Raw genomic sequence first — 14970 nt, 5'->3', positions numbered from 1 at the left:
GAGTCGTATTAGTCAAAGGCAGACAAGCCCATTTGCTGTTCCAAACTCAAGTGTGTGTACATGCTCTCAGGATTCATGCAGAACTTCTACACTGTGCCGTCGCAACGTGACTATTGAGCCCCGTGCAGGAGAACTCCGCCTCCACATCTACAAATAAGGATTTAGGGGCGGTTTTTGGGCGCGGTCTCATATTAATGGGCGGTAGTGGACTAGTTTAGAAACCAATCACCAAAGGCGAGGGTGGTTCCGGCCTCGTTCCCCCTCCTCGGTAGAACATGATGTTCCACACCGCAACTCCATGGCTCCTCCTGCACGTGTTCCGATGCGTGTAGAATGCTGTAGGTACACACATCTAGTACAAGGAACGCGCGGTCTGTGTCAGAAACGCCCAAGCAAGCTGTAAGTACTGGACGTTTCCGTCTGTGTGTGTTCTTTTGTCTGACTATTTTGATACTTCTGATAGAGAAATGGACTACAGATTGTAGATTTAATGTTGCTTTTGATGTGGGGTAAAGTTATAGCTGAAGCAGGGGTTGCTTATATGTTTTGTTGATAGATATCCTTGTAAATTCTAATCGTATCTGTCGGTCGCAAGCGAGTTAACAGTGCTACAAGGCAAGTTAATCACATTGCGTTATCAATAAGTTTCTGGATTTCTTTATGAAATTACGAATCCCTCGGTCAAATATCTCTCGAATGTGGTGCTGATAAGCTTGTGTGTAAATAACGTTAGAGGTGATGTTTTGACGGTGATATGCTCCAAGTTTCGCAAGGTAACTTTACTTGGCTTGTGGCTAACGTTAGCGAGTTAAAGTCAACGTCCTTACTGGCGTTAACAATCGACAATCATGTCGGTAATGTGACTTGTTAGCCAAATAGGGCTCCTAATGATAAGTATCATTCTGTATAGCACTTGCTGTAACGTTAGCGTATCGTTTAATCGAGTTGTTAAACTGTATGCATTTGTCAACAGTGGCGTACGTTAACCGCTAAGGTTAAGCCTTTATGCATAGTTTAAGGTTGGTTAGAAAATGTTGGCTTTACGTACTGGAAATGGGCTAGTTAAAGGTAACCGTAACTTCAGGCGGATAGTAGCCTACAAAATATGTTAAATGTCGTATTTCCTCATTTTACAAATATATTTTTGGAATAGATTATTTCTTCAGTGTGGAGCTTGGTTGGTGGTAATGCCACGTACCTATCAGCGTGACAACAACTACAGTTAACTCTGTTTATTTACCCCCTATCATTTTATTTTTACTTAGTTAATGATTTACTGATTAATAGACACAAGCGTCCTATTAGTCACACGTGTTTATCTGAAAGATAGTGTCCGCAAGTCTAATCCAATGCACTTTTAGTATCTCAGTGAATTGTCAATCCTCTCGCGGTATCTTGCGTTGTGTTATTTTTTTTGTGTGCGCTCTAAACCTGCGGTGTTCATATTCATATCCGATACTGTCTTTTAAAAAAAATCAATCAATCACTATTAACCCGGACCGTAAACAAGTCTGGATAATCGACACGTTGCTTCAGGGATTGATTTAATTTGATTGGTAGTTGCTAATAAACTTTCAAGATTCGCGGACAAGACCTTGTTTTGTTTGCGCGCAGTATCCGGCAGATAACGTGTACACACTGCAATGTTATGACTTGTCGGTAAATCACACCTACTTCATAGACAATCTTGTTGCGGTTCAAGGATGCATGCATAGTCGCATGCATAGCCACACATAGACATTCATGAAGGGGTCAAGCACATTTTCCCAAGTGACAGAACCCTGAAAATAATGCCAAACAAGATCTCGTGTGGTCTCACCTAGTGACCCCAAATCTCTATGCCCCTTCCATGTGCCAGTGCACTTGCAAGTGTTAGTATGCTGGTTTAACATACAATGAAAATGAATACAGCACAGACAATTAATGAACATATTTATGAACTTAATTTTGGTCTAACAATTTATTTATAGCCTATGTAGCCTAGTGTAAATCTCAAATAATACAAAATAAGAATGTTTGAGAGTATTAGCTCTTTGCTGCCTTGAGGTTGTATGTGTAATTACAGCATGCCACCACTAACTGTTTTTTCGTTTGTTTTCACCCTCAGGTTGAAAATGACAGTGTAAACAGTCAAGATCTCTACAGGACAAGAAAGCAAGCAGTCAATTGTTGATTTCTCTGACTAGCACATTGGATCAATCTGCAAGGAGAGGAGTCATCTCAAGAAGTTTTGGCCTAAAGGCCAGCCCAGTCCAATCCTAATCAAGGCTCAGTCAAAAGAGCTTCGCGTAAACCACTTCCAGCAAGTTAAAGACTTGTTATAACACTTAAAGACTCCAATTCATCCTTCCATTATTATGAGTAATGCCAATTCCGAGGCAACTGTCAGTAGCAATGCCAGCAGTGCGGTGCCTAGGGCAGAGGAGGACGACGATGTCGGTCATGAGGCTAGCTCCCCGGGCCTGAGTGGCAGCTCGCTGTCCAGTGGGAAGCACAAGCCATCCAATGGGAAAAGGGACACCAGGGCTCCTCGACGAGCCAACCTGGACGACACGGATGGCCTGTCCAGCGGGAATGACTCGGCCGAGAGGGAAAGCGAGGGCCGTGGTGGGCGAGAGGCCTCCACATGCAGCTCGCACAACGGGAAAGACTCAGCCATGGAGACTACAGAAAGCAAGAGGTGAGACACAGAACCAAATTGCACACAGAGAGCTTCAAGTGTAGCCTCTGCTAAATTGAAACTAAACGGTTTGATGCCTGGAGGGAAAATAGCTTGACAATACCAGTAGGAGTCCCAGATCCCTAATTGGGATTTTATGATTCAGAAGTTGGGTCCTAGAAGAACACATATCAGCATGAGTATTAATATTGCACCAGTTATTTGTTACTTAATACTGGCTCTTGAGGGAAGTACATATCTGTGACTCTCTCCAGTCTAATGATAGCCACTGTTGTTTTTGCCTAACCCTTTCGTCTGTATTGAAGGTAAACATGACTTTTAACCTAATTTTTCTCAAGGCTCCGCCATTATGAAGTCAAACATATCTGTGAATAGTTACACTGTTCTGTGACCAGTGTGGCAATGGTGTGTGGGAAAATATTGTTATACATTTCACTTCTTGCCAGTGTTATGTTCATGTATTTTACATGCTAGTGGTTGCATGGAGTGGAACCTACCAACGGAATAGATTTATATCACTCAATAAGCCACAAAAATGAGCACAGTGTTGATATGGTATTTCATACTTGTTAAAAAAATAACAATCTTAAATGGGTACCAAAAGGAAATTGATGATGACCAAATAATTTTCTCAGACAAATAAAAAAAATGAAACGGTTCCAAAAAAGAGAGGAAATGTCAAACTGGAAGCAGTGGCCTTAACCCCCCCTCTCTCGCCACTTCTCTGCCTGTCTACAGCTCAAACTCCCAGAGCCCATCTCCCCCCAGCAGCTCTCTGGCCTACAGCCTACTGAGTGGGGGCAGCTCGGAGCAGGACCCCCCCAGCACCAGCGGCTGCAGCAGCGACCACCCGGCGCGTCTGCAGACCCAGCGCGAGCTGCTGAAGGCCCTGCGCGAGCTCAAGATCCGCATGCCCGCCGACCACAGGGGCAAGGGACGCTCCAGCACGCTGGCCACCCTCCAGTACGCCCTCAACTGCGTCAAGCAAGTCCGCGGTGAGTCCCCCACCGGAATGCTCTCTTATGTAACGCGAGGCTTGGGTCCCGCATAGTCAAGAGGGGATCACTGACAGGGGATCACTGATAGGATTTCAGTGATTCCAAGAACATGGTGTTTTCATTTGTGAATGTACAAATGTAGATTGAACAGTGCAGTGTGGTGCAAAGTGGGTTTGCAGCTATCGATTCTTTTTGGAATCGAGCATTCTAGCGATTATTTCTTCGACTAATCGACTACTAAGATAAGAAAAAAATGGTACGCCAGCTCTGCTTTGCAAAGGACACATTGCACCCTGTAATCTTTTCTACGTTTGAAATTATTCCAAAACTTGGGACATTCTTTGCCTTGTACGCACGGTTTCTTGGCTCTCCGTCATCGTGCCAATTTAATTCTGAAAGGGTTCTGGTGCGTCAGTAGTAACATTAAATCCCTGAGCTGAGCAGGCCACCAAACGCAAATGATGGAATTAAATGAACCCCCAAGGCCGAGAATTTGCCTCGGATAATTTTTTGTAATCGAATGAATCGAGTTACTCAAGTAATTGTTTCATCACCTAGTGCAAAGTTGGAGGTCATGTTCAAAACTGTGTTAATGCTGAAGTAAATCAGGTATGCCGTGCTTGTTTGTGGTTGAGGGTCTGCTTTTGTGCGGGGCATGGTTAAACAGAACATAGCATGTATTATATCTGTTTCTGCTTTTTTAACATGAAAGTTTGGATCTTGTATTTCTACAGCAAACCAGGAGTACTACCACCAGTGGAACGTTGAGGAGACCCACGGATGCTGTTTGGATCTCTCCACTTTTACTGTTGAGGAACTGGACAACATCACCTCTGAGTACACACTCCAAAACACGGTGAGAAGCCAATACCCAATGTCAGCTATTTAACTTGGGGTCAATGACATGCATATTTCCTAATCCATGGTCCACATTTCTGATATCTTGACTGGATTATTTGTGCTTCACAGATGTCTTTTTTTTAAATTATTCTCAAAACCTGTGCATTCTACCCATGAAATCTATGCTATGAGTGCTATAACTATAACCTGTTCTTCTCCCTGTCTCCTCCACCAGGACACGTTCTCTGTGGCGGTGTCCTTCCTGTCGGGCAAGGTGGTGTACATCTCTCCCCATGCCTCCTCCCGGCTGTGCTGTAAGCCCGAGCACCTGCAGGGGGCGCTCTTCTCAGAGCTGCTGGCGCCACAGGACGTCAGCACCTTCTACAGCAGCACCTCACCCTGCAAGCTGCCCGCCTGGCCCTCCTGCAACAGCTCAGGTGAGAATGTGTGTGTGTGTGTGTGTGTGTGTGTGTGTGTCTGTCTGTCTGTTTGTCTGTCCATCTGTCTATCTTTATGTCTGTATGTCTGTGCATGTGCATATCTTTGTATATGGGTCAGGTCAGGATGAGAGAGATGGTGTGAAGACAGAGATTACTTAGAACACAGAGACATTATATTTCCGAAGCCTTTTTTTTCTCGGTGTTTTTACCTGTCATTGTGTTCCACTGTGGTTTTACTGCACAGCGTGCTGTTGTTAATCCGCTAGGTTAGCACTCTATCAAAGGGCTCATACACTCCCACACACATCTCCAGCTCAGCTATCCTGCATGCTGTTAATTCTGTGGGAGGAATCAAGAGAGCTTACGCATTTGAGTAGAAGTCTCAGAACACAAGGCAGGGGTATTAACCTTTAACAACTGTGTTCCGACACACAAATTGGTATTTGAATAGGGGATTAATATGTGTGTGTGTGCGTGTGTGTAGACTCCCCAGGAGACTGTGCACAGGAGAAGTCCATGTTCTGCCGGATTAGCGGTGTGAAGGGGAGCGAGGCTGAGGTGCACTACCACCCCTTCCGCCTGACGCCCTACCAGCTGACCCTGAGGGACTCGGACATCTCCCAGCCCCAGCCCTGCTGCCTCCTCATCGCAGAGAGAGTGCACTCCGGATACGAAGGTAGGAGGACGCGCACACACACACACACACACACACACACACACACACTCTCTTCATCTCTCCTTGAACCCATAAGAGGAAGTGTCCTTTGCCTTAAAGCTGAGGATCTCCCTGTACTTAACAAAGACAACCGCAGCACCAAAACAAATGCCACAAATACGTTTACTCGTTGTTTCACACACTTTCTCTTCCTCTTTCGTACTCTCACGTGCCCCCCCTCTCTCTCTTTCTCTCTCTCTCTCTCTCGCTCTCACTCTCTTTAACTTTGATTTTTTATCACTCACATGCTCTCTCTCTCTCTATCCCCTTCCAGCTCCTCGTATCCCTGATGATAAAAGAATCTTCACTACGAGCCACAGCCCAAGCTGTCTCTTCCAAGAGGTCGATGAAAGGTCAGTGAGCCCTTTTTATAGCATCAGATCCAGGCAGTTGGATTGTGCTAAACACTCTGGATGTTTGATTATTAATAACTACATGTAATCATATCACGCCTCGGCTGTTCCGTTATGGCGTTACACTGAAACTCTGATGTGCAATGTTATTAATAATGCATGTTCATTGTGTGTTCGTTAGGGCTGTGCCTTTGCTAGGCTACCTGCCACAGGACTTGGTGGGGAATCCCATGTTGTACTACCTTCATCCTGAGGATAGGCCCCTGATGGTGGCCATTCATAAGAAGAGTGAGTGTCTATTGAGTTTGGTCATTCACTTGTGGCTATCACATGCCGCTTCTAGAGAGTCTACTCTTGTGGTCATCAGAGCAAACTGATTTAGTAGAGTATAGTATTTATTTAGTATAATATTTAGTATAAATATAGTATGCTCAGGCTTCATTGTATTATTTGTTGGAACACTTTCCAGGCTTCTGCCTGCTATAATAACACTATAGTGCAACGTTGCTCATTGAGAAAAACTGGCCATGTAAAGTAGAGCAGTCATGTCTTTGTAGTTTGTTTTTATGTAGTAGAAGAGATTGACCTTTATGTTTTGAAGAATAATTTGTCATGACTGACCTGTGCTGGGACCTGTCCTGAACCCTCTCTTTCCCTCTGCCTCTCCCGTACTTTAGTTCTGCAGTTTGCCGGCCAGCCGTTTGATCACTCGTCCCTGCGCATGTGTGCGCGGAGTGGGGAGTATCTCACCATCGACACCAGCTGGTCCTCTTTTATCAACCCCTGGAGCCGCAAAGTGGCCTTCATCGTGGGACGCCACAAAGTCAGAACGTAAGTGATATGGCGCCTTGTGCTGCGTGGGAGATTAGTCGTTCGGTCACTTCAAACTTTTAGGTTATCACGCATCAGAAACATTTGTTTCCAATGAGGGCAGTTTTGTTCCAGATAATTCCAGAATCTGTTGAAACATTGTTTGACCATGTGAAAGCTTGTAACCATCACATGTGTGAATGCTACAAATCAAATGAATGAACGCTAATTTAGAAAATATCATAAAAGTAAGAGATAAAATGATAATAAAATGAAATGCAGAAGGACAATTATTGTTGAAATCAAGACTTTTATTATTGGAGAGTTATTGTACAAATTATTCTGGGCACTTGTGATCAAGTCATCAGTTATCGCTAATAACATTTCTCACAAATATCACAGTTCTCAATATCTCCGTGTCCCAGTACCCTCTCAATAAGCTCGTCTCTTCTCCTCCTGCAGGAGTCCACTGAACGAGGATGTGTTCACGCCCCCTGCTGGCAGTGAGGTGCGCAGCGTGTCCCCCGACGTGGCTCAGCTGAGCGGGCAGATCCACCGCGTGCTGGTGCAGCCCGTCCACTCCGGCAGCTCGCAGGGCTACGGCAGCCTGGGCAGCGGCACCGAGCACCACGCCAGCACCGGCTCCTCCAGCGAGAGCACCGGGCCCGTCAAGGAGCTCCGCAACCAGCCACTCAGACCCGTAAGTGTCACAAACACAAACACAAATGAGAACCTTTTTTAGTTCCTTTTTTAGCTCCTCATTTATTTATTTATTGCCTTTTTTCTTTTATTATTTTCTTCTCTTTTTTTCTTCTCGTTTAAAACGTTTTGTTGTCGTTTGTTTTGTTGTTGTTAGTCAGATTCAGCGATAGTAGTAGAACAAGTGGCTAGTTATGACCTCTTCAAAATCTTGTGTTTGCATATGTAATTTTCCAGCACTGTTATTTTTTCCTGTTTCTGTGAAGGCTTTAGTACACACTTGTGAACTGACCCTCATAAAAACTGTTTACCCCCTTTTTTGTCCTTCAGATGACCTTCCAACAGATGTGTAAAGACATTCACATGGTCAAGAGAAATGGTCAGGATGTCTTCATGGAGTCAAGAAACAGACCACAACCTTGTAGACATTCTAACACAGGTAACGGCAACTTCTATGTTGTAAACGGACTCAAAAGTAACTCAGTGATTTTATGAAATATCTCACTTCAGGGGTTTTTGTTAACGCTTTTTGTGTGTCTGTGTATGTTATAGTGGCTCGAGTGACCCAGAAATCTGCAGAAATTCTCAAAGAGGTGGCTCCACCTGCACTGAAAGCCCCCCCCGTGCCAACCTCCCCTCCCAGGAAGGAACAGGTGGCGAGCTACTCATACCAACAGCTCAACTGCCTGGACAGTATCATACGGTAAGCCAGTCTGAGCCCCTTCCTCTGGTGTGACTGCGTGCGCTGGAGAGACTGGGAGGCATACCGTAGACCTCTGGCGTTTTTTTAGTGTGTCTAGTTCCACAGGTTCCGATTCAGAGTGTGACGATTTCTTGCTTCTTGCTCCTCAGGTACCTGGACAGCTGTAACGTGCCCAACACGGTGAAGAGGAAGTGCGGCTCGTCCTCCTGCACCACCTCCTCCACCTCCGATGACGACAAGCAAGACGCTGCCGCCGGAGTCAAAGGTACGGACTATTAAAAACGGACTTTTAAAAACCGATATTGAATATCGGAATGTGTAATGTACTGACGGGTAGTGTGACTGTCCTGTGTGATCCCCCACCCATGCTGATCCATTCCCTGCGCTCGTCTCTCCAACAGGTATAGCCAATACGCTGGTGGCAGCGGATGGGTCCAAGCCCCCAGGTGCCACTCACGCTCTGACCCCGCTCGCTCTGCACTGCAAGGCTGAGAGCGTGATCTCCATCACCTCTCTGTGCAGCTTCAGCAGCACCATCGTCCACGTGGGAGACAAGAAACCTCCGGAGTCAGGTAAACACCGCTCGCTCTGCTTCTGTCCTTTTTCTCTCCTGTTTTTTTTTTTATTTTTAAATCCGTCCTTCACTTTGCTGGCAATCTTAAATACTCTGCGTTTGTGTTAGCTCTTGCCTCAACTCGCGCTTTGTGTCCTTCCTCTGTAGATATTGTGATGATGGAGGAGGCTCCCACCACCCCCACCTTCACACCGACCCCAGCCCCCTCCGCCACGCCCACGCCGACCCCGACCCCCAACTGCAGCGGCACGATCCAGCCGCCTCCTCAGCCCTCCGCCTCCGCCTCCACCTCCACCGCGCTCCTCGACAAAGACAACCGCAGGGCTGTTGGCGTGGCTCCGGTGGGCCTGACCAAGGAGGTGCTGTCCACTCACACGCAGCAGGAGGAGCAGGCCTTCCTCAACCGCTTCAAAGACCTGAGCGAGCTGCTCGTGCCTCAGCCCATTCCCAGCCCTCCGCGCCGGCAAGCCACAACACCAGGAGGCAAAGACTCTGGTAAGAAGAGATTATAATCCGAGAGATTGTTAAAACAAGGTGTCAACGTGGACAATGATTTTGTCTTGAATTTCCCCCTTGGGGATCAATAAAGTATCTATCCGTCTATCCATCTATCTATCTATCTAATCTGTGCTAGTGATGTGGGAAACGGTAAAAAGTTGGAATCCAGTCACTGACACACGTCTCCCCGTCTCTTCCTCAGGTGTCCGTAGCTCTCAAGATTACCCAGCAGGAGGAGGGACCGGCGGGCGGAAGCGCGGCCGAGGGGGTAAGAGGCGGAAGCACCACCCCGAGGGCTCCCAGCTGGGCAGCTACCCCGCACCCTTCACCGCGCCTCCCCACGCCGCCGCCGCCCTCCCCGAGATGGCCAGCCACGGCTGCTTCCCCTCCAGCCTGCACCTCCCCATGGGCCCCCAGACCTCCTCGTCCTCCTGGCCGGCCTCCGTGGGCTCCCAGGCCAGCATCCCGCCCAGCATGCCCCAGTTTGCCCCGGGGTGCCTGCCTTTCTACCCCGTCTACCCCGGCCAGATGCCCGCCTCGCCAGTCATGCCCCCCATGGCGCCGCCGGTGATGGCGTTGATTCTGCCGCCCGGCTACATGTACCCGCAGCTCAACGCGCCGATGGCACAGATGAACCCGATGGCACAGATGAACCTCGCAGGCGCCGCGCCACTCAACACTCCCATGCCAAGCTTCGCCCAGAACGTGGCGGGCGCACCCCAGATGAACCTCCTTGCCCCCCAGTTCAACACCCCAATCCCGCAGATGAGCCCGATGAACCCCATTCTGAACCCAGCGGCCGTGGGCCAGCCCAACCTGATGCCCTCCATGATGCCGTTCAGTCCCGCCATGCCCGCCGTCCCGCAGCCCTTCTACAACCCCAACATCATGTACCCGCCGTTCCCAAACACCACGCCCACGATGATCCCCACCCCCGGCGTCATCGGCGTCCCCCCGTTCCTCCACCACCACCACGGGCCCTCGCGCTCCTGCACGCCCCAGTCCGGCGGCCTGGCCAACGGGGAGCGGGACGACGCCGACTCGCCCCTCTTCCACTCGCGCTGCTCCTCGCCGCTCAACCTGGTGCAGCTGGAGGAGCTGGCCGGCACCAAGGCCGAGAGCTCGGCGGCGGGACTGCTGCAGACGCCTCCCCCGTGCGGCGTGGCGCCCCAGGCCATGTCCGTCGGCGGCCCGACCTCAATCAGCCGCAGCAACTCCGAAGACCCCAAAGGAGACGATAACGTGAGTCCTCCGACATGTAAACATACGCCGCTCTTGAGTGTAGACACATCACGGGCTTAAAGCATATTTCTCGATTTCAACGTTGCAAACTCATTCCATTCTTTACTCATTGACCAACAACTCTTTTCCGTATTGTTCCGGTTCAGGGGGAAACAAACGACTCCAACCACGACGCCATGTCCACCTCCAGTGACCTTCTGGACCTGCTGCTGCAGGAGGACGCCTGCTCAGGAACCGGCTCTGCCGCCTCCGGCTCAGGGTCTTCTGGTTCCGGTTCCGGATCCTCAGGCTCCGGTTCCAATGGATGCAGCACTACAGCGAGCGGCACAACGACCGGTAAGTCCTCGCTAACTGTCTGAGACGCGTCTCTGCTTTCTGCTATTATTTAGACCAATCCCTGCCGTTAAAACCTTAGCAGTTCATAAACTGAAAGAAGCCAGCAGACGAACCAAATGATGCATGGTAACTCATTCCACAGAGATCTTGTCTTGACATGTTTTTCTCTCTTTCTTGGATTTAACAGGCAGCAGTAACACTAGCAAGTACTTTGGCAGCGTGGACTCCTCTGAGAACTCGCACTCCCACAAGCAGCCAGCAGGGGACGCTGCAGACGACCAGTTCATCAAGTACGTCCTGCAGGACCCCATCTGGCTCCTGATGGCCAACACCGACGACAAGGTCATGATGACCTACCAGCTGCCCATCAGGTGAGACGGCCGTCGCCATGGTTACGGGCCTGTGGCCCGCGGGCCATTGTGTGTCTGGTTTGCGCTCTAGGCAAAGCTTGACTTCACTAGCTATTCGTTACTCGCCATGTGGAAGGGCACTCAGAGCGCAGACGTCTGCCAAGGCTAGTTTTGCCCTATCGCATAATGCTTACAAAAGCAAACAGAAAAACAATCCCTGGATCCGTCCCTGACTGGGATCCAATCCAGCATCAAATGAGTCCTGCTGAGAAAGAAACAAACAGACAGATAAAACCGACAGATAAACTGCAACAAAACATCTCTTTGGCAGAGCTTGTAAAAATAACATAACGAGATTCCTATAAGAGGTGGAGTGCCTTGAGATGGTTGAGCAGTTGGGGCATGGCTAGGGGATGGGTCAGTATTTGACTTTGTTACATAAGGCTTCATGGCGTGTGTGTGTGTGTGTTTGTGTATCTAGAGACAGGGAGACGGTTCTGCAGCAGGACCTGGCCATTCTGAAGTCGTTGCAGAAGCAGCAGCCGCGCTTCAGCGAGCAGCAAAGGAAGGAGCTGGGCCAGGAACACCCGTGGATCCTCACCGGAGGCCTGCCCGACGCCATCAACATCACTGTGAGTCCACACACAACAACGCGTTATTTTTTAATCAGTCTCAGTTCCTTTAAAGAAAATAATTCTTACACAGATAAAAGTTGTTCAGATGTTGCCACCTCTCATCTGAATTCTGAGTAGTAGCACTTCCATGACCTATCAATAGCTTGAGACACTGTTACTTATGAAATGTGTGTGTGTGTTTGTGTTTTCCAGTCCTGCCAAGACTGCAGTGGCAGAGCGGTCGAACCTGCGTCGTCGCCCGTCCACAAGGACGAGCCCCACGGCGACCTCGTGCTGCCCGAGGAGGTCGACGCCAGCGGCGCCCAAGCGGCCGCCGACGGCGCAGCAGAAGGGGCAGAGCGCCAGGCCGCCAGGCCCAGTCTGGGGCCTCCGAGCGACGAGGAGCTGGAGGTGACGTCGTCCGTGGAGGTGTGTGCGGAGGAGTGACGGGCACACGGCACGGCGTGAGCGCGCCGTTTCCACAGTCCCCGAGAACCGGGAGTGACCGGCGCGGTGGGCCGACCGACCGAACGACCGACCGACCGACCGCTGGGCCTCCTAGAGCCGCGGTCCAGGCCCGGCTCCGCCCACATCCCGTACTGACTGTTCACGTTACAGCTGTGGGCTGCTCCGCCTGGACTAGTCACAAACTGACCCCGTCGTTAATTCACTGGTCAGTCACAGTTTGTAAATCTATAGATCCGAAGTCCTGGGAAGGATCGTTTCTATTTGAGTCAGAATAGTCCAAGTTTAGAGGTGCTGGGTTTATGTGGACCAAGTCAATTGTCAGCTTGACAACAGTCTGCAAAGAGGTGTTATGGAAAAAATATATGTGAAAAGCACATGTCCGTTTCCAGTGTAAAGGTTTAATGGCATGTGCCCTAAAAAAACAACAAAAAAACAACAACAACAACAAAAAACAATCTGTGTGTGCATTAGACTATTGTCTAATCTAAGTCATGGCTAAGTGTTGCTATGGATTTTAAATGTCACGTTTAATTTCTTTGCACAGAGGCCAGAATAATAAGATCTTCAGTAACTATCGCTATGGTTCCTTCGTGCACTGGACATATTTGAGTGCACTTGAATTAAAGACATGGAAGACATACATGCAGAGATAAAGAAACCACACAAAAAAATTTACTTTGATTGAAAGTTTTAGAGGGTGCCTGAAATTCCTGTTGAAGTTTGCTTTGCTGCAGTCAATTGCATTGGTGAGCTGGTCTCTCCAAACGGCCACACTGCCCCTTCAAACTGCCAATGCTGCACAGGCACTGGGTTAGGACTTCATTTCTATATTCCGTTAAACACTCGAACAAAACAAACTCTGCCATGTTTACCATGTTTTTGTAAAGGGGGTGGGGGGGTGCTTGCTTGACATTTTTGGAACTACTTTATTTAGATGTTCCTTTGAAACAACTTGACCATAAATCTTAAATATGTGTTTGTTATATAATCTATTGCAATTTACATTTGTAAAGGTTGTAATATTGTGCTATCTGTGTGTACATGTATATATGTGTACAAAGCCCAGTTGGTGGGCCTGAGAGTTGGTCCTTCTCTTAGACACCGTTCATCATTTTATATAATTTATTTCAGGACCTTCTTTCCTTCTGAAAGTCCTGTCCTGAGAAAAGTATGATGCGGTATAATATGGGCAATTTAATGATTGTCTATTCTGTACAGATGTTCTTGTCATTTTTCCCCTTTTTTTTGTCTTTTTGAAGCTCTCAAATGATATTTTTGTACTTTTCGTCACAGAGGATGGGCCTTTGTGCATGCATGTCTTGTGTTTTCATTTTTGGACAAAGGGACAAGACTACAGAAATAGACACAGCCTCCGATTTCTCTGGAGCCTAGATAAGCGTTCCCATGGTAACGCCATTGTGTTGCTGAGTAGACAGCGGTGCTTGAGGAAGGGAAAAAAAAAACTCTGAATAGAAGAAAGAATCTCGCTTCTCTCAAGGTGACGTACGTACTGTGAGTGTGTGTGTATGTGTATGTGTGTGTGTGAGTGTGTGAAAGTGAGAGAAGCCGCTAGAGATGTCAAGGCCACGTGCGGGTCTACGTCTGTAGATAAGCAACACAACAACAGGACAGTCATACAGGCTCCCATTTTAAGTTGTGATCTTCTCTCACGCCCAGTGCTGTATATACTTACCTGGGTGACTCCTCTCCGTGACCGTGACTCATTTAGTGTGTAGCACCCACCAGGACCAGGCAACAGCGGCCGTTTGCTGCCTGAATCTTTGCCACACACGGCAAGGCAAACCCGAGTGGTAACGCATCACGTTAGTCACCATTTAGGGAGCCTGGACTTTAGATAGAGCTTGTATATATAGGTCTGGGCTAAGAGGTTACCACTCGCCATGCCTGCATGTCACAGTAAACTTCTTTTGGGATTGCACAGTAGATATCGCTGATGGTATCTTTTAGAGACCATTCTGTAGTGTGTGATGATCACTGGAGATGATGTCTGTGTTGTGTCACGTGCTTCTCTCATGCCCATGTGTGTATGAGGCCTATGGTAACTGCCCCAGTGTGTCCAGTACCAGGGCCGCATCTTGAAAGGTTTACTGTGTTGTTGTTTTTTTGTACGTGTGTATGTGTGGGGCGTCACTTCTCTGTGTAGCAGTGTGCTCCACAGCCCCTGAGAGAAACTGAGATTTGTTTTTTTTTCTCCTGCCTGACTTCCATTTTGAAATAAAATAAATTTGATTCTATACATTGAAAGAGTTCTTTGTGATGTTATTTAATGTTCCTTATGCATTTAGTGTGTGTATGTTAGTGTGTGTGCGAGAGAGAGAAAGCATAAAAAAAGATCTTTTACTTGTCTGATCCAATGATCATGTAGTCAGTGGTCTGATCAATCCAGCTGAATTAGTGTTCCTACTAAAGCCACTAGATGGCAGTGTAGTGCCTCTGCACTAATTGAGGGCGATGTTTTTTTACTCTGCACTTTGATCTGAAGATTACGTCCTCATCAGGCCATCTGTATTGATCTTCAGCGCATATGTTCTCATTAAATTCACCACTTGCCTCATTTCCATGCCACTCGCACAAACAGACTTAAACATTGCAACATTTGCAGCTGATCTTCAACTGCTGGAAAGAATTA

The 14970-nt window shown here is 48.0% G+C and overlaps 1 protein-coding gene across 1 annotated transcript; it reads left to right on the top strand.

Annotated features, from left to right (window-relative positions):
* The first annotated feature begins 281 nt into the window (after positions 1 to 281).
* Positions 282 to 14585, top strand: per1a (period circadian clock 1a). The gene is made up of 20 exons (XM_062536920.1): positions 282 to 399; positions 2108 to 2680; positions 3419 to 3675; positions 4413 to 4534; positions 4754 to 4955; positions 5443 to 5634; positions 5948 to 6026; positions 6208 to 6314; positions 6704 to 6857; positions 7299 to 7536; positions 7866 to 7974; positions 8088 to 8238; positions 8388 to 8503; positions 8640 to 8810; positions 8960 to 9307; positions 9513 to 10552; positions 10699 to 10888; positions 11076 to 11259; positions 11720 to 11870; positions 12066 to 14585. Exons 2-20 carry the CDS (start codon positions 2358 to 2360, stop codon positions 12297 to 12299), a joined length of 4368 nt encoding a protein of 1455 aa, XP_062392904.1. The 5' UTR covers positions 282 to 399; positions 2108 to 2357; the 3' UTR covers positions 12300 to 14585.
* Positions 14586 to 14970: the final 385 nt, after the last annotated feature.

Source organism: Sardina pilchardus, chromosome 5 (genome assembly GCF_963854185.1).
Source record: "Sardina pilchardus chromosome 5, fSarPil1.1, whole genome shotgun sequence".
NCBI lineage: Eukaryota > Metazoa > Chordata > Actinopteri > Clupeiformes > Clupeidae > Sardina > Sardina pilchardus.
This window is presented reverse-complemented; position numbering and strand designations above follow the sequence as displayed.